Source organism: Coffea eugenioides, chromosome 5, assembly GCF_003713205.1.
Source record: "Coffea eugenioides isolate CCC68of chromosome 5, Ceug_1.0, whole genome shotgun sequence".
In the NCBI taxonomy this organism is placed as follows: Eukaryota; Viridiplantae; Streptophyta; class Magnoliopsida; order Gentianales; family Rubiaceae; genus Coffea; species Coffea eugenioides.
In genome coordinates, this window is record NC_040039.1 from 48,891,134 (window position 1) to 48,911,226 (window position 20,093).

General features: G+C 36.3%; 2 protein-coding genes across 2 annotated transcripts; both read left to right on the forward strand.

Annotated features, from left to right (window-relative positions):
* The first annotated feature begins 5,265 nt into the window (after positions 1-5,265).
* On the forward strand, positions 5,266-7,032 carry LOC113770715 (NAC domain-containing protein 72). Its single transcript, XM_027315275.1, has 3 exons — positions 5,266-5,562; positions 5,673-5,941; positions 6,062-7,032. Exons 1-3 carry the CDS (start codon positions 5,382-5,384, stop codon positions 6,674-6,676), a joined length of 1,065 nt encoding a protein of 354 aa, XP_027171076.1. The 5' UTR covers positions 5,266-5,381; the 3' UTR covers positions 6,677-7,032.
* A 9,950-nt stretch (positions 7,033-16,982) lies between these two features.
* LOC113772133 (NAC transcription factor 56) lies at positions 16,983-18,996 on the forward strand. Its single transcript, XM_027316691.1, has 3 exons — positions 16,983-17,330; positions 17,481-17,788; positions 17,955-18,996. Exons 1-3 carry the CDS (start codon positions 17,147-17,149, stop codon positions 18,525-18,527), a joined length of 1,065 nt encoding a protein of 354 aa, XP_027172492.1. The 5' UTR covers positions 16,983-17,146; the 3' UTR covers positions 18,528-18,996.
* Positions 18,997-20,093: the final 1,097 nt, after the last annotated feature.

The window sequence follows — 20,093 nt, forward strand, 5'->3', positions numbered from 1 at the left end:
TGCTTCAAATTTTATCTTTTCAATTTATTTTGAAAGTAAAAATATACATATATTTAAGTGCAAAACCAAATTGCAAATTATGGAAAATTTTGTTTTACTTCAAACTTTAATCTTCAATTTGGGGATTGAATATGGATTCAACTTCTCTTTTGAAAATTTGAAATTATTCAATTAAAAAATAATATGAAAAATAAATAAATTTGGTTTTTTATGCTTTTGTATTGAATTTTCATTTTTATATTTTACTTGCCAAATTTACTTTATAATAGTGTAACATTGAATAAAAGTTAAATAAATCAGGACTCTCAGACCAACAGATTTGAGAAATGCCGATTGTAATTACTACAAAAAAAAAGGAAAATCCCAACACACACGGAGCATATTATATATACATATATATATATATATGTAATTCTTATAAGTATATAAGAGAAAAATATAAAATTTTTATATATCAAATGAAAAATTGTGATATTACTTGATTCTAATCGGGTGGGAAGAAGAAAAAGGGAAAAAATCAAGAAAAATGAATTAGTTATTATTTATGTTTTTTTATTATAATTTTTGAGACATGGATATAAAAAACAGCTTTCGTCAACTATTGATAAATAGGTTTACAACCGCTCTGTCATGTAAATCATTATAAATTAAATTATTTTATTCAAATTCTTATCGTATATTGACAAACAATAAGCAAACAAATTTTGGTTTCAACTTATTTTGAAATTTAAAAAGTCCATGTTGTGCTCATGAAGTAAAATTTTTTTTGAACGTGTTAAACATACGCTTCTTTGAAATTTTTAATCCTTTTCATACACTCTATCATGTACTACGTATATATCATTATTTTGAATTGAAATATAAACCTATGCATAGCACGGGTCAGACGACTAGTAGTATAAAATTGTAGCATAGTTAATATTATGTGTAAAACTATAAGATGTACATTCTAATATATAAAATAGCCAATTACTATACATTTGGTCAAACTGTCAAATGAATATTTAGTTTTCTTGTAATTCGTATGGTTAGACGTATAAGTGGAGTTCAATATTAAGCAAACTGCAGGACTTATTAAAAAGGAAAAACTAATCGTTTTATGATTTGTTTCAAGATTCCATAGTAGAAATGGAGAGGGCAGCCATTAAAAAATTTCAATAGTTTTGTGGCTCCGGTCCTGTTCATGGGATTAGAGCCTCTAACCTTACGGCTTACATAAAAAAAGAACTTGAGTTGTCGCTTGCTTCGCAGCCCGAGTTGGTTGCAGCTATTGTATGATATAATATGGTGGTCTCATGCATATAAAATTGTGGCCCCTTGAACTGAACTTTAAGCATGCGATCTCAAATTCTACGAGGAAATAATTTACCACTGCAACTTGTCTAAAGCATATGGACATCAAAGTCTAAATAATATAATTCTCCATTTAAGGCAGGCATATGGTGTTTGGCGGACGCAGATGTCTGAATCCATATCCACTTCCCTTTCCCCGGGATACCTAAACCGGTGGTATGATTATTAAATCAATGGTCCAACTACGAGTTTGCAAAGAATATGAAACATGTGTTGTAGGCATGTTGATATTTTATAAACCAAAAATGTGTATCGTTCAATCCAGAATCTGGACTACCTTTTAGCTGTATCAGTCTTGCGAAGAGCAGTCAATAAACTACACATCATATTTGCATCCTTCTTCCTCAGGACGACTAATCTTCACATGTTTAATTCTTCACCGAGCTATATATATATATATATATATATTTATTTATTTACTAATCCCGGGTTAGAAGTTTTCAGTTCAACAATGCAATAATTAATATGATCTCGGCTAAATAGATTAAACGATGCTCGAACGAGAATTCGGCCCCAGATGGTGTAGCTTTTGGTTAACCCTGCAGCAACAAATCTTTTTATTTTTATTTTTATTTTTATTTTAGGGAACAAAATCTGTCGTATATATATACACACACGCTTATTATTATGCCTACAATAAATGAAATAAGCATTGCACGCAAGGAAGCTCGATTAAAATTAAAACAAGCATTGTCATGTGTGTCGACATCATACATTGTATCTGCTGCAAACTCTATTAGCATCATGAATAGTGCTTTACGAAAGAAGAATGGATGCACCAATCAATAAAAGCCAAGGGCCTAAATATTATTATCTCCTGTAGATGTACATTATTCTTCACATGAATTGAAAATCCCATACGATAAAAGCAATCCTCATGCCAAATTAGAAACAAATTTATACCCATTTGAAAACATTATATATATATATAAAAGAAAGAAATCTCATCATTCATCTAAATTCAAAATATTATTTGTTAGGTCTTTAATTTTTGGACGTCCGTTCAATTAACATACATTGAGAGGGCAAAGACTAGCCAAAACTGTGCTTCGGAGATTAGTCCTGATTGACAGCAAAACCAAATTGTCGTTGCGTCAAACATGTCACCAACGCATATTCATCTAAATTTCTATACTACTTACAAACGTCCAATTAATCCACAAAGTTTTCAAACAGTAGTGGTATTTACTATATTCTAGTTCAAGCGTGAGTCCAGAAAAGTTCAAATCAATTTCTGCAGTGCCCTGCGTACGTACCCAAAGGGCAAAAGGCAAAAGGCAAAAGAGCATATGCTCTGCTCAAGTGGTCGTCGACGTTTGCATGGATCATCCATGAAACAAGAAGTGACGTTATTCATACGTGGTACTCGTCGAAAAAGAGCGAGCGAACACACGCAAGATACAAACACATGCTTGTAAGAAAACTCGAGTAGTGTCACCTAACCCCCACCTTCTTTTCCTTTTCTATTAGTATAAAAAAATTTGTTTATTTGTTTTTCTTACCAATGTGCATTATTTCCTTTGAATTTTCCTCACATACAGCTAAGACGAGAGGATATATTTTCAACACTTTTACGTCTAACTCCATCTGCGCCTGCTGCAAAGTATACATCAAAAGAAGATTTGGTTGCCTATTTAAATATCCTAAACCGCTCGTCATGTCGTATGCACAAATTAAGTTGACAAATAGGAGCGAACTATCTATCAATATGATGTTATCAAAGACCAAGAAAATAAAATTTTTTTCTTTTTGTCAAACGTTATAATTTAGGTGGGAATGAGATTTTCTTCTTCTTTTTTGTTTTTTCTATTATTTGTATTTATCACTATTCCAAGAGTGCATAACATACTCACACCCTCAACCTCCTCCCTCCTCACCTGATCTTGCTTGTAAAATTATTTCTCTCTTTCACATATATCGAATCGATACAGTATAATATTTTGTATTACAAAATATCAAGTTCTTAGGGAAGGAAAAAAAAGAGAGGAGGAAGGAGATGAAACAGAAGCTCGCAAGTCAGTCAGTCGTATCATTGAGCATCTCATGGTGACCCACGTTAAGTTCGATGATGTGTAGCTTGTTGCAAAAGTAAAAGTTAGTGTATATCTTAAAACTCTAAGGTATATGCCAGATACTACAAACTTAGGACTTGTCAAAATCTGGACCTCATAATATATCTCCAAACACTGGCAAATCCCTCAAAAAGCCTTCGACGTCTGCCCTTTTTTTTTTTTTTTTTTTTTTGTCAAACAGACGTGTGCCCATTTGACCTACCAAACATTTCCACTTCGATTCTGCCACTAAATTGAAGGATCACCACGTGCACGCCAGACCATGACAACCCCAATCAAAGAACAATCGAAAAGCAACGCTTTCCTTCCTTCCTTCCAACCTTTTTATTCAACTATTCAAGATTTGACCTAGCTAACGCTTTCTCTTTATACGCGATCAAGCCCCACAAACATACTCTCCCTATGATAGACACGTACGCACGTTGCAGTATAAGAATCTCAACAAACGATTAATTATGCCAACTAATAATCATCACCAAAATTACTACATTATTATTTAATTAATCCAAACACCACCTTTAAACTTGAAATGCCTCGTGCTGTATATTCAAAGCTCGCTCTGATCGTAGGTTCTAAGAAAACAAAATGGAATTTTTTTGAAATAATTTCACAATAAATTTATCAACTTTTTTTTTTTAAATTTCATATACATTACATTTTAAAAAACGTGTCATAAAATTGCAGTAGCGTAAATAGAATCTAATCTCCTCAGCCCAACATTTTGTTGTTCACTTCTCGTGCACATTGTCTTCAGATATGAAACATGAGTTGCAATCGATGTCATGGTGATGAGGTTCATTAGTTTCTTCGTTAGTGATTATCTTTTAGTTGTACTGATTAATCAAGGATTAGATGTCAATGTGATGATTACTCTTTCTTTAGTCTACGTACTTCATAGGCTACCACGTAGACTTTTGGGAGCCTCTATTGAATTGAAAATTGATATTTATCCATTTGAGTTACGCCGGGAGGAGATTGTGGAGTGAAAGAAACCCCAAAAAGCCGTAGAAAAATACAAACGCCCATAATCGGGCCCCACCTACCTATTCGAAGAGGAGTAAAAAGAAGGAAAAAAAATAAAGAAAAAAATGTGGGTAACGTGGCAGCAAAATGTGACTCCAGTACAGGACCCCCTTTCTTTACTGTCGATTTCACTATCCTTCTTTTGAAAAATTCCGCCAACTCCAAAACGCCTCTCGTGCTTTGAGTCCACGTGTATGCACGTGTCCATCACTCTATCTCTCATCCCTGCCGACGTGTTCTTAATCAACGCGTGAAAAATGCATTCCACTTTTTTTCATGTTTACTAGGAAGGAAAGAAAGAAAAAAACACCTCACACAATCACACACTGACACACACTACACACACCACAGAATGGTAGAGAATCAACCCACCCAGGGTGCGCCATTCTCTCTCTCTCTCTCTTTTTTTTTTTTTGGATCTCTCGGAGAGATCCGAGAAATGCCACAGAAGTAACACAGGTCTTCTAGAGATTACGTGAGGGAGAGGCACGTGGCCGGGAGATCTTTCAATTTTTTTTTTTTTTCATTTTGCAGAAAAAAAAATTTTTTGGTCGAGGGAATTAATGCATTTTCTTTTCTGGGAGGGTTCATGCACCTGGAGGGAGGCTTTACCACTGGATAAGGTCGGCCGCTTGATAATGCCGAATTTCTTAGTACGTGTCACCCTATGAACGGTGATGAACTCGGGATGGGACCCATTTCTGGACTTTTCAGAAAATGACGACCGTACTTATCTCTACGTTACCCCTCAGTCTGCACCAATATAAATACCGTCCAATCCCCCACTACCCAAAAAATTGAAAAAAGAATTCTTGGAGAGCGTTTCCAGAGTTCGACTTCTCCAACGCCACCTCCCGCCCTTTTTTGCCCTCCACTCTAGTCAAAGTTATTTTTTAACTATTTTCTTCCTGAAAGGAAAACGAAAAAAAAAAAATGGGTGTTCGAGAAACTGACCCGCTTTCACAACTGAGCTTGCCACCTGGGTTTAGATTCTATCCTACAGACGAGGAGCTGTTGGTGCAGTACCTCTGCAGAAAAGTTGCAGGCCATGATTTTAATCTTCAAATTATAGCAGAGATTGATCTTTACAAGTTTGACCCATGGGATCTTCCGAGTAAGAATTTCTCTTTTTCTTTTTTCCTAATGATTTGTTGTGACGATCATTTAAAAAAAAAAGACAAAGTTGTTTCTGATTGTTTTATGTTATTTATTGATTTTGTGCAGGTAAGGCAATATTTGGGGAGAAAGAATGGTACTTTTTTAGCCCAAGGGACAGGAAGTACCCGAATGGATCGAGACCCAATAGAGTTGCTGGCTCCGGCTACTGGAAAGCCACTGGAACCGACAAGGTCATCACCACCGAAGGACGTAAAGTTGGGATCAAGAAAGCCCTGGTTTTTTATGTGGGCAAAGCACCTAAAGGCACCAAGACCAATTGGATCATGCATGAATACAGACTCTCCGAGCCTTCAAGGAAAAATGGTAGCGCCAGGGTAAGGACGATTAGTTTACATTTTTATCTTTTATCATATCCATCGATTCCTTGGATTTTTTTATTAAAAATTTTTTTGTGGTTTTCCAAGATTAATCGGAGTTTTTCTTTGTACATGCAGTTGGATGATTGGGTGCTATGTCGAATTTACAAGAAAAATTCGAGTGCAGGTGCAAAGCCGGTTTCTGGGCTTCAGAGCAGAGAGCACAGTCATGGCTCATCTACGTCATCCTCATCTCAGTTCGACGATGTTCTCGAGTCGTTGCCGGAGATTAGTGACCGGTTTTTCGCCTTACCAAGAATGAACTCTCTCAAGAATCTCCACCAAGATGATCAGAAAATCAATATTCAAAACTTGGGTTCAGGGAGCTTTGATTGGGCGACCCTCGCCGGACTGAACTCGTTGCCGGAACTCGGTCCCGGAAGCCAAGCTCAAGCTATTCCGGCAGCAGCTGCACATGGACATGTGAACAACAACGTGGCCAGCTGCAATAACAACGATAGGAATAATGTGAATGCCCAGAATGACATGTACGTCCCATCGTTTCCGCAGGCCGGCCACGTGGAGGAGGAAGTACAGAGTGGGCTGAGGAGGCACCGGGTTGAGAATTCGAGTTTCTTTCAGCATAACGCCAACCCTCTTGTGCCTCACACACACAGCTTTCACAACTCGGTGGACCCATTCGGGATCCGGTACCCGCCGACCCAAACCGGGATTATGGGTTTTAGGCCATGAAGAGTAAATCTAGGAGATAAAACTGTGATGGGTGAAGATTGTGCTTTGGGGTGAATTTGTAAATATATGGATTCTTTGGGCCGACAATTTGACTTTAATTCCAAGAGAAGACAAAGAAGAGCACGGGGAGACTTTCAAGAATTTTATTATGGGTGGGGTTGGGTGTCTTGATACATATGCCTTATGGTTACCCCATTCGTTTTTTTGTAGTAGTAATTTCTAGGAGAATGCTATTTACCTGAAATGTCCATGACCATGAGAATGTATATGTACTCTCTGCTCAAAAGCTGAGCGAGCTATTAATGTACATCAAGATCTTAATATAATTGGGGAATTCAAAGGTAATTATTGTAGTATATTCAGCATTATTTATTTCTTTCCTTAAAACTTGTTTTCTTGGCTAGTTGAGAATATTTTGCAAAAATTTTGTCTACGTGCAAGTGATATCCCTTAAACTATCAATAGGGGTTGATCTGAGTGGTAAGCGGCTCGAATTCGCTTAAACAGGTCTCGTGTTCGAGTTCTAGTGTACGCAGACACCCTTGTTGGGAGATTCACCCCTCACCCATCAAACCAGGTGCGCTACGCGGGTCGTGTCCGGATTAGTTGGGGCAAAGTTTCGGATACCGGACGGGTAACCAAAGATATCCCTTAAACTTATCAATGGCACCCCATCACGCAAATTAAACTTATCTTTTGTATTTTTACATTTTTTTAATTAAGTTTATCACTCAAAAAATTTAAAACTTGAAATAGATACATACATGTAAACAAGGCATGCATGCTCAAGATTTTATGTTCCTTTTTTTTTCCCCACATAGCAAAGAGTTAATGTTAACGAAATGTTGCTCATTGGACGTTGAATTAGTATCGGCTCCATCTAAATTAGTATTTTTGAAAAATCCGAACCAAACACATTTTTTTTTTTTAAAAAAAAAATTTATACGCGTCATATTGTAAAAAGTACCAGCATAATTATTTTCTCTAAAATCAAACTTTTGAAAATAAAAATGCAATCCGATACATGGTATGAACCCTTACATTGGAGTGACGCGAAGATGCCGAAGTCAAATTCCATTCTTGATCCTTGAATTGAGGATCGCACGCCTGCCCATGACATGATGAAACATTGTATTTGACAGGGTCAAGTTGTTTGACCAGAAATAAGCACGTGATTTTAGAACAACCGCCAAGATTAGGCCTAACGGCGATATCCTTTTTCTTTTTCCGAGGAAGGTATCCTATAGTTTCACCATTGCGGCGCCAGCTGAATGACAGGTCCTAAGCTACATTGGCGGCGGCGGCTGTTAAACTCCAATGAAGGAAGTTGGAATTCTCTGCCAAAATAAATAAAAAAAAGTTGGGACATTTATAATTCAAAAGCTTTTCGAAGATTTTCTTTTTCTTTTTTTACTTTCATTTGTTTCTTCTAACATTTCTTTTTTCGGTCCGTCTAACGGGTGCTAGTGCCTTTTGAACACCCATTAAAATGTATTTCAGGTATTCGATTTTTAAAAATGTAAAAAAATAATAATTATTAATATGCATGTATATATATATATATATATATGATAAATTAGATAAAATGTACATGTGTTAAAGGAGTGTCCTGAACCGTTCATTTTTTCTACGGAGAAACCTTTGCATGTGCCATTGTACCAATAAAGAAAGATTAGCCGGCAGGAAGAAAGCCCATTTTGGAGAGGACCTTTGAAAAGTATGCAACTTGCATATGTTAATTAAATGATGAGCTTGCTTAAGAAAAATTGACCGACTTATTTTATTGGACTCTTGTGAAAGATAAAGATGTTTCCATTATCTTCTGAAACTAAAATATTTGTGGACATCAACGTTGAGTTGTTCTTGGGAAGGTTAAATAATGACAATAATATTCTATTGATTGGCTTTTTATACATGTTCTTTTCCTCTGTAATATAAGTTTCTGAAAAAGAAAATTCCATTTTATGAAGCTAGAAGTGAAAATATATAATGGCCACTTTTTTCTTTTTGGTAAGTAAGAGATTTTGAATCCAGAAGCTCCTACTCACAATTACTTCCACTTACCACCCAACCCAATCCTCCCTCGTCTAATTACCACTTGATTGTTCGTTTCTTCGGATTTCGAAAAAAACAAAAAAAAATCTTGAACTTGGACCTCCCTGAAAAATCATAAAATGGCTTAATTTGGATCACTGCATAGTCCCTCGAAAGCTTCCACAGCTATACATTTGACGTTTCGTAAAAGGATTTCCTAACCAGTAAAGCACCACTATCCAGTAACGACACATTGGGCCCATCTTATTGGACTTAAATAGGATTTGAGGCTGTGGTTGATTTTGGGCCTCTTTTGACTATCTATTTAAGCCTTCCATGATTTGTGATCTTGCAACATTACAAAAGTAAACGTGCAGCGACACAAATTGGCTCATGACATATGATTCATGGCCTCGTGCACAAGACTCAACCAGCACAAACTTATATTCTCTCCCCCTCTCTCTCTCTTCTTCCCCAATTTTTAATAACTTATCAATAAAGCATTAATCTTCTAGCATATACATATCAAGCTTTGGTGCATGATAATTAATTTTAATTTAATTTTAAAATTCAAAATTTACACGTGTGATATGTATCCAAATTCAATAATATATATACCATCAATGTATATATATATATATAAGATTAATTCATGGATGAATAGCGAGGGAGAGATTTATTTGGATTTTATATGTTGAACGACCTTTTTTTTCCTAGACACAATAAATTCTATTTTGGACCAATTTCTACCTTACACTAAAGGGAATGGTTAAATTCAATGGGGAACCCGAAAGGAGTTGAACGCTACTAAACCAGATGCTGGACAAGATTACAGGTCAAGCGCCCCCGGTGGCCAACTACTTGGTTGTTGAACAACTTGCCTTAGTCTTTTCATTTGCAGCGAGGGAGCTGCTGGTTTGCGGTGGGAGCAAATATGCGTTTACGAGAATCCCGCAAGAGCACGAAGTGCGACTGAACCTCCACGAATCATGGGTTTTGTCCATTTCCTAAAGCATTTTGCACCGCGGAGAACAGCAAGTTATTATTGCATTTAATATATTTACGTTACAACTAGAAGTATTTATACATCCTTTAGTTCATCCTTTAAAAAAGGAAAAAACTTAATCCTGCTCTTACTTATCGAGATTTTTGAGAGAATGAAGTCGCCTATGGCTACATGATCAATGACCCGATTAGGGGTGATATTGAACCAAATAGCTCGATTCGAACTCGCGAGCTACTTGATCAATTACTCGACTCGAACCAACTAGCTCGATTCAAACTCGCGAGCTACTTGATCAACAGCTCGACTCGAACTCATTTTGACAGAATTCGAGATTAAGTTTGAGTTACTTGTTTAAACGCGTGAGTCTAGCTCAAGTTCCAAATTATTGTACTCGAAACTCGATGAGCCTAATCGAGTATTTTTATAATATATATATAATTTTGTATATTTATTATTGTGAAATGTCAATAGACTCGATTGAGTTTGATTAGAATCGATTAGATTTAATTAGACGCGAGTGAGACAAACTGAAGTCGAATTCAAATTCGAACTCAATTATTTTACCTTGAGTCGAGCTTTACTAGTGCACTACTTGAATTCGATTCGACTCGATTCAAATGCACCCCTAAATCTGATAACACGACAGCTATGAAAAAATATCGAGGAAACAGCGACTATATATGCATGTTAAAAGCTTCACAATGTTAAAATCATTCAAGAAATCTACAATATAACTGTACAAGGTTTTAACTATTAACATCAATCGGACATTACATAGTTGCAATATTCTTGTGCCCAGATGCTTACAAGTTAAAAGGGGGCAAAAAAAAAAAAAAATCATAAGTTCCCTTTGGGTGTACTTCGGCTGCTGATGTCAGTCCCACTTGCAATAGTGAATAGCCTAATTGATGTACATACAATCCTTTTCACATAGAGATTACCTTTCCGGATTTTGTCAAAATATTAGTGAATGGATACGAAAAATAGTTGACATTCATTTTTACTATAGATGGATAGGCAATGAGATCAATGAGCATGAAGCTGCAAAACAAATCACTCCTATAACTTCACAAACAAAAGCAGCCCTTATCATCATTGTTATAACCCCACTGAACTTCTCCCCAAGAAAAATGAAAAAGTAACCCATAAATTAAGGAGGTTAAATGAATCTTGTGACACGTGTCAAAGATATTACGCATATGTCCAAAGGTGGCAGTGCGTATCTTTATCTTTTGTTGAGAGGAAGTATTAGCTGTGTGACAGTAATATTTCTTTAGCTGCTAATTACTTGGATCAAGATAAATGATCAAGTATATGTCTTTGTATACAAATTTGGAAAGTGATTGTGCCCAGCAGCACCATGTACAGCATGGATTAGTATTATCAATAGCTAGTTGTGATTGCAACTTTTAAGTTAGATTATCTTTACATTCTATATTTGGAAAAGCAAAACTCAGACACCTAGAACCCTCTTCAATCGCAATTCTTAGCTCTTCTAAATTGTGGCCATGCTTGTCATTGTTTTAGATAATGAAATCCATTAGCAAAATCCTAGTTTAGGTGCAACGAATTCGTATTCGTGTTAGGGAAAGACTACCGCATATTATGCCAAATTACGGAACTTGATTTTGATAATTATTATGTGATTCATTACCATTGTTTTCGTACATTATACGGTAGATCTGCAATTATACACAATTTGAATATTCTAATTATAAAGTGCTACCTTTGTACGTATATCTAATTTTGTTACTGCACAAAATATCTTCATCTAGCTAGTTGGGTGCGTGATTGGAGGTTTAAGAAAAATTTCGAATTTGGGACCTCAAGGAATTTCTTTTTCTTTTACAGGAAATTAAAATTGTGCGAGATTCAATTTTTGTTGTTAATCGTGTCATTTTTTTCATTATTAAATCATTTTCGTGTACGATAAGAAGATACTAAAACTTCAATTCTCTTGTTTTAGGGGAAAAACTAACAAAAATTCACGTCTTAATGGCAAAAAATAAAAGAAAAAGAAAACTACAGTCTTCTTGAATACATCCATGATTGTCTATGGCTTTTAATTCCTTCTCCACCTATTTGAGAAAAGCTATTCCAAAGTATTTATGAAACCCATGCTTTGCAACAAATAAATAGATACTGATATTGCTTTACTTACATAAGTAAAGTGACGCACAAAAAATCCGTCTGTACATTTTGTCCATGAACCATGAAGCACTCAAATTCGCTTTAGAAGTATTAGCCTAAATAAATAAATGAAAGGGTTGTTTGGAATAGTCGAAGATGGGTTAAAATCACTATGGAATCGGAAGGTTGGCCTCTTTTGCTTTCTTAGGGCAGTCAATAATCATGCTGCTTCAGTTCCAGTGTAAAATAGGTAACTTGTTTGCCGTTTGACGGATTCACTTCCCTCGTAGTCATAGGTTCATTCGTAGTACTAATGTGACATTCGAATATGGTTGACCATTGATACAAGAAAATCAAAATTACCATGAAATTAACCTTCTTGCATTTGAAAAACGCAGTCAAAATGGATAAGTCCAAGTCCACTAACAACTTTATTAATTCTACTTCCTTTTTTTTTTTTTTTTCCAGAATTTGCCTTTTTAGCTAGGAACCCTTAATTCTTCTTCAGTTCAATTTTGTTTCGGTTCCTATATATAAGTTCAATATTGTCAAAACTCTTAGGAACTCAATATTCAAATTGAGCATCTTGTCACAACTAGCTAGGGATATATAGGTGATGTGCAGATGACAACAGCAGAACATCAGTAATGGACACATGCATATATATGATGAAGATCATTGACGATGATAAAAAAAAAAGAAAAAAAAAAAGAAATATATGATGATGATGTGGTTAGTGTATTAATTAAGAAGGAAAACAAATTGTTGTAGCATACCAAACTGCTGATTTCGTAAGGATAATTATGTACAACAGATTTATTTGATGAGGCTTGAATCACATGTGAAAGGGTCATGCAATTGTGACTTGCCTGAATTTGTTAGATGTTATGGAATTCTGCCTTTCTTGTGGCGTAATTCCAGGGCCTGTCTTTTAAACTTGTTCGGCATCATAACTGATGCATGCCAAAGGAAAGCTGACTTTGCCTACCCCATTGTCAAAATCATATTACATACAATCTTTGTCTATTTTCAGAATGCGTAGGAATCCCATTGTAACTCTTCTTCCCTGGATTTTAGCTACATCAAGGGTTTAATGGTTTTTTTTTTTTTTTTTTGTGAGGCTACAAAAAGTTTTTTTCCAGCTATCAAGTACCTACGTACAAATTGATGAAATGGTTCTCCAAAGGACAGGCTGTATATGCTCTCGATCGATTATTTTAACTAATTATAATCACCCAAAAAATAGCTATTTCAGTTTCTACAGTCAGATTTTGTAAAATCTAAATCAACCGAGAACAGGGCCATAGGGTTTTACTGCACGCGATGCAACAATCCCATATATATATAAAACTTTTAATACGTACGTACACCATTGCTTAGCAGTGATGATGATACATTAATTGATGAAAGGAGTATGGATCACCGCTGAAGCATACAAAAAGTCACGAGTCGTACGAGATGCACATGCAAATCTATACTTTTTCTCGTTAAACAGCATAAAGAGCAAATTAGGTTTTCCAATAATCTGAAACCGATACGTACCATATTTTCACAGTACGTCATGGCAGCCCACATGGACGGTAGTAATTAATTAAGCTTATGTTTTAACTCTACTGTTAATTAAATGGCTGTGCTTAATTATTACATTTCTTTCGTCCCCCGATGCTGGATATATATGATTTCCATGACCTCATAAATGAACGTATAGTAGTAGAATTAACAACTTCTTCTTGTCTTAAGAGGTGCCCTTTTTTCTCTGTCTGTGGTGTCCATGACGACAATGATGGAGAAATGACATTTTTATCTATCCTTCTTTCTTCAGCTCCCTCGTGAAAAGATGATTATTTTTCTTTCTAATTTCCTCTTCATGCACTCAGGACGTGATAAAAGCTGTGTTATGTATGTGTAACATATATAATCGGGGGATAAAATGGTGATAAAATTGTATACACTCGATCGTTTGTCCGGGCCGGGGTTACATCTGAACAAAAGACGGTTTTGATTTATGGATAGCATCGTTGTGGTTTCAATCACGTTAAGTATTATTATTAGTAACTTGGAATCTATTAATTTGAAGGAGAAGTAATAAATTCTGAGGATGCTATAGTTTATTTTGGCTTCTTATTGCTTCGGCTGCAACCATGCATAGGGTAGAAGCACCCCACCCCGAAGTCCAAGTTTTTTGTGAAAGGAAAAAAGGCATCTGTTATTGATAATATTCTCGAAAATATTGACAAAAAATTGAACTAGAAATAGGTCCAAATGTATCTCCGACTTTGGCAGGCACCATAATCATATGCTTCAACCTAAGACTTTGTCCTTTTTATTTTCATATAGAGCTGCATGTACAAATTATTTGTTGTCAATTTATGTAGATGTATAAAAATTCTTCCGAGCTTAACGGTAATTACTCACTATCTCCGATTACGAGTAGACAATTGATTTCGATCTGTTGTTGCGAATTGGCAGTCACCCACCCCCAAAAAAAAAAAAACTAGAAACATGAATAAAACATTCACACCTAACACCCCCTCTTTATCTTTAATTTCCTCATGGTTGTATATGTGTAATACTCCGTTAGGGGTCCTAATTTGATGCTTCTAACGTACATCAGGCGAAATTTTAGTCAATGAGCTATGTTTGTGATTGTTCTTTGTCCATCAGTGAGCCCATAAAAGCTTGGTTCAGGTAATCGAATTTTAATTAATATATATCATCAGAAATCATGATATATATATATATATGTATACATACATGTACAAGCAAGCAAACATGCACATATAAGTCAACGTGGACCGGATGCATCCATGACTAAAGGACCAAAAAAATCAAATCCCGGAAAAAGAAAATGGAGTATTTCCAGACTGCCTTTAAATAGTGTTGAAAGATGAGTCTAATTAACCGGTGTTTGAATCTAACTCGATTTGATAAGAACTCATTTAAATTTGATTCTCCAACTAATCAATTTAAGTTTGAACACGTCTAATAACACTCAAATTCAATAAAAAAAAAAAAACTTATTCAAATTCAATTTCACAAATAAATAATTAAATAAGTTTGAACACTAAAATATTAAACTTGTTTACACCTCTATCCATCTTTAAGGCGTGGGATCCACCATCTTGTCCAGCAGCCCACAGAGGATACTAATTTGACATTGATGGAAGGTTTTGACGGAGTAATTATACATATTCGAGACTGATGATAGGACGGGGCCAGCTTTCATTCTTTATACTGTATGGTTATCTATTTATTCCAATGGGGGAGATTAATTTAGGGGTTAATTAATGAGAGGAAGAAATGGAATACAAATACAAGGATGTGGGGTCATACAGATATAGGCTACAAATCAGGGATGTGGGTCGTGTTGGTTCTGATGATAAGAAATGGACTCCGAGAATTGACCCAATCGGGACCCTACTGGTCGATCATGAACCAGCAATTAGGACCCACCGCTCATCTCCATGCATGGTTTTCCATGAAGATTTTGTTGCCAACAGTCTCAAAATAATAACATGTATGTCTAGTTTTTTTTTTTTTCTCTCTCTTCTTTTTTTAATCTTTCTTTTTTGGTCTAATTTTCTGATGAGGTCTTCGTCCTTAAAAATTCGCTTCCATTACCATACATATAACATCCCAGTATTAATTAAGAAGGTCAAATATTGGATTTGAATTTTCGTTTTGCGTTATTTTGTCAGCACTAGGGTTTGCATCTCGACCGTCTATTTTACCTGAAATGACCATAAGGAAAAAGAAAATCAGACTTACACAAAAAAGATTACGACTACCTAATGGGAGAAGACACGAGCGGCTAGCTAATAAAATCCATTATCAAAAATATCAAATGATATGGTCGCCGCCTAATATGCATTCACAACATTAGACTAGTTAACTTATTGCTTGTCATATATATCAAAATTTACTAAGAAACACAAATTGGGATTAATCAGTACTCACCACCACATAGCCTTTTAGAAAGATTCTATGGTTTCTTTTGGAAACCATCCATTCTCTTTAACTTGTATCTCTCAAGAACGATATCTATCTATTTTTAAAAATATTTAATTTGCTATAATTCACGGATCAAAATTACTTATTCATCATCCAACCAACGACAAATTTAATTCAAAAGAGAATATTTTCTCTCTCTTTCTCTCTCTCTCTCTTAGAGATACATGTATACATCTTTGGCACGAGCATTTTAACTAGTACGTAGATCATTATCTCAACTGATCAAAGTATATAATGGGTTTCTTTTCAAATAAGCATAGGAATTGTCTTTTTTTTTGTGTGTGTGTGGGGGGGGGGGGGGCGGGATTAGTTGATTGAGTACAGCTGTCAAGTCGTTCCTGGGACCTGTATGATGTATGTCAAAACTTATTGAAGACCAGAAATAATTAAGACCATAGTTAAGATAATGACGACCATCATCTACCCTCTTATTCCTTCTCGTGTACAATCACGAAGGCGAAGAATAATTAGACTTCGAGTTCATTGGCCTAGGTTTCAGTTTCAAGCCTTAGCCCGTGCAAACTTGTCCAAAGTTAAAAGGATGATAATTATATGCTAACTCTTGTGGTTTTTCTTTTTCCTGTTCATGATGATTTTCTTTTGGCCACTGCCAAGAAAACTAGAAAAAGCGTGATGCTTGAGAGCTTTAAAGTAGGACCAAAAACAGAGGCCCTTACTCCAACCCGATCACCGGGGCCGGGGCAGGGGAAATTATCTTTCGTCCTATCAAACCTTTTATCGTCGATGTACTGGGAGAGTGTGTGTTGCGGAGTGGTCCCCACCCCCTGAGCTGCCACGTGTCACGAATTGTCTCATTTAAGAATCACGCGTGTCGGTTGATTAAAGGCCTAAATTTCAGTTCTCAACTCCCTCAATGCGCATATCCGGCGTTAATCACCTAATTTTCACACTCAACGTCCGGCTGTAACAACAGGGGCAAATTTGGCATGACGTGGAAGAGTGTGACTGGCCAGTGACATCTTGGCTTAAAGATAATTGAGGAATTTCATTGTATTTTATTATTGTGACACCACCGTAATCCCGTGGTCCGTACCCGTATAAAAGATGGACCAGCCAGCTCTAAACAACAATTCGGTCGATTCTCTGTATTTTCTGATGTTGTGCTAATGTTCTTCTTGCCCGATAGCTTTTCTTCTTTCTTTTTTTTTTTTTTCTTTTTTGGGGGTCCAAAAAATCCAAAGCTCAATAACAGTAGTATCTCTTCCTGATCAAATTCCACTGCTTTTCAGATTGATCAAATTTTGATCCATCAGTCCTAGTAGTAATTAATGGAGAGTACGGATTCATCCACTGGCTCTCAGCAGCCTCAGCTTCCTCCCGGCTTTCGCTTCCACCCCACCGATGAAGAGCTTGTAGTCCACTACCTCAAGAAAAAGGCCGCCTCAGCTCCCCTTCCCGTTTCCATCATAGCTGAAGTCGATCTCTATAAATTTGATCCTTGGGAGCTCCCAGGTCAGTACTACTATGTTGAAACTGTTAATCAACCCTTTTACTTTTTGTTCATGTATTTGCATAGTTCCTTTTGAGTCCTATACCGGGTAAAGCATTTTAATACGGGTTATGGTCGTTTTTCTTGTTTTGTTACTTTTGTTTTTTTTGCAGCGAAGGCGACTTTTGGCGAACAAGAATGGTACTTTTTCAGTCCGAGGGACAGGAAGTATCCCAACGGGGCACGGCCGAATCGGGCGGCTACGTCGGGATACTGGAAGGCTACGGGGACTGACAAGCCTGTGCTTACCTCTGGGGGGACGCAGAAAGTTGGGGTGAAGAAAGCTCTGGTGTTCTACGGGGGAAAGCCACCAAAAGGGATCAAAACTAATTGGATCATGCATGAGTATAGGCTGGTTGATAACAAAACTAGTATCAAGCCTCCAGGTTGTGATATTGGCAACAAAAAAGGCTCCCTCAGGGTAAATGTCTCCATCATTTCCTCTTTTTCAAATTTATCATTTTTGTGGAAGATTGGTACCTTTTTTGATGTTAATTTCCTAGGATGATGAATTCAATTACACTTATTTGTGAGGTTTCTTTTATTTTTTTTCCCTTTTATTATTATTATTTTTTTGGCTTTTCCAGCTTGATGATTGGGTGCTATGTCGGATCTACAAGAAGAACAATACACCAAGACCAATGGATCATGACAGGGATGATTTGAATGATATGATGCCATCAATCCCTCCATCTTTCCCGCCTTCAATGTCTATGTCGTCACAACAGAAGATTCTGGGACTGAAGGCTTCAAACTTTGGTGCATTGCTCGAAAATGAACAAAGCGCGTTTGAAGTACCGGGGATGCTGAGTAGTGAAGGTAACTCTATGTCTCAGTTAACTTCATCTGGGGCCGCAAAATCACAGCTGCCTTTGGTTGGTTCAGCTTCCAATCATGTCATCCCTGCAAAGAGAGCACTCCCAGCTCTGTACTGGAACGACGAGGGAAACCCAATTTCTCCATCGAATAAGAGGTTTCTTGCTGATAGCAGTGATGGAAACATTGGGAGGACTAATAATGATGAGAACAGTTCAATCGCCACCCTCTTGAGTCAGCTTCCTCAAACAACTTCATTGCACCAACAAGCAATGTTGGGATCTCTTGGAGATGGGGTTTTTCGACAGCCTTATCAAGTTACTGGCATGAATTGGTACTCATAGATGGGTTGCATGATTCATGATGGTTTAATTATAGGCATGATTATTTATGTTTTAAATTTTCAAGACAATTTTTATATGCTGATGACGGAAACCAAGGAGTTAAGTTTGGATGATGAGTATCCGAAGATTGATTGCCGGAATGGAGGTTGAAATTTCGTGCTAAGCATATTATGCCAAGACTTCTCAGTTGAAATTTCGCCCGCGGTTCTCGATGGAGCTTTTAGCCAATTGTAGGTGAGGCCGTGCATATTTAACAGCCGGATTAATATGGATACTTCTCTATAGGATTGGTTATTCTTAGACTTCCAGAAGAATTTTCTACTCTTTCTTTAGAGAAATAGGGGATAAATACCTACCTATATCTTCTTCTAGAATGCAGCAACTTAATGGTATTTGAAGAAAATGTAGCACAATATTGCTCTTTATTGTATAGTAAATTTAAGGGAGTATACAAGTAACTCTGCTTGCTTATAATTAAGTAGTTCACAATTTAGTATCATTTGAGTTCCTTTTGATCATAAGTCTGAGCATGCATTTACATATGGCAGCTACGTACGTACCTTGAAATTGCACAACGGCCTTTCTTTCCGGTTGGCTTCAAAAACCCTAAAGAGGTTGCAAAATCAGATGTTTGCTCACTTAAACCATTAGTTCTTCGATCTTCAATAAGTTTTCCAGAACTCGAATTCTCTTTGGGTTTATTCATTATTGCCAACCGAATCCTGTTACTAATTTGAAGCTAATATTTTGATTTTGATTTCTTCGCTTTCAAGTTGTTGTTTGTCTTCCATAAATTTGACGTGATAGGATTAATTTCTGCCAGGCCCGAGTATTTGAAAATATTAATTATGTTTTTGTTGAAGATTTTGCTCTTATGAAGCCAGTGGCATAGGCTTATAGAAGACAAAAGCCTTAATTTTGGTTGTGTTCAAGAAAACGCAAGAAGAATTGATCTTTGTCGCGTCCGAATACTGAATGAAGAAGTCCTGTTGTGGTTAATGTGCTAACAGATAATTAACTTAAGTACGGGGATTACTGTCCCAAATCGCGAAATCTGTATGCTAACTCAGAGATTCTAATCGCTGGAGCAAAAGAGTTGAAGATAAACCCTTGCGTGATTTGATTTGAAACATCATTATTGGCAGATGGCATTCTGATTAAGACGTATCATGATACGACATAATTTAAGGAGGAAAATCATAGAGTGTAAAATTGAAGTCCCTTGTGTTATCTTGTTTTGACTTAAATTAGGACCCCCAAACCTCTGAGTAAAAATTATAGCATACCAAATTAATAATAATAATGTTTCTAGGAGGAAAATAATCAAGAAGCAAGCAGATATTACTTTTTTTTCTGTACAAAGGGAACCAAAAATACTAATACTAGTTCCTTTTAACTTAATTGCAGCAGCAGCTCTTTACATTTGTTTGTAGTAAAAATGAAAGGCACTAGTGTGTGTGAACATGGTAAATGGGTTTTGGATTTTTCCACTTTAGCTAGCCGTTGGAAACGTTCCATATTAATGTACAAGAAAGCATTGTATTGCATCACGTCATCTCCTTCCAT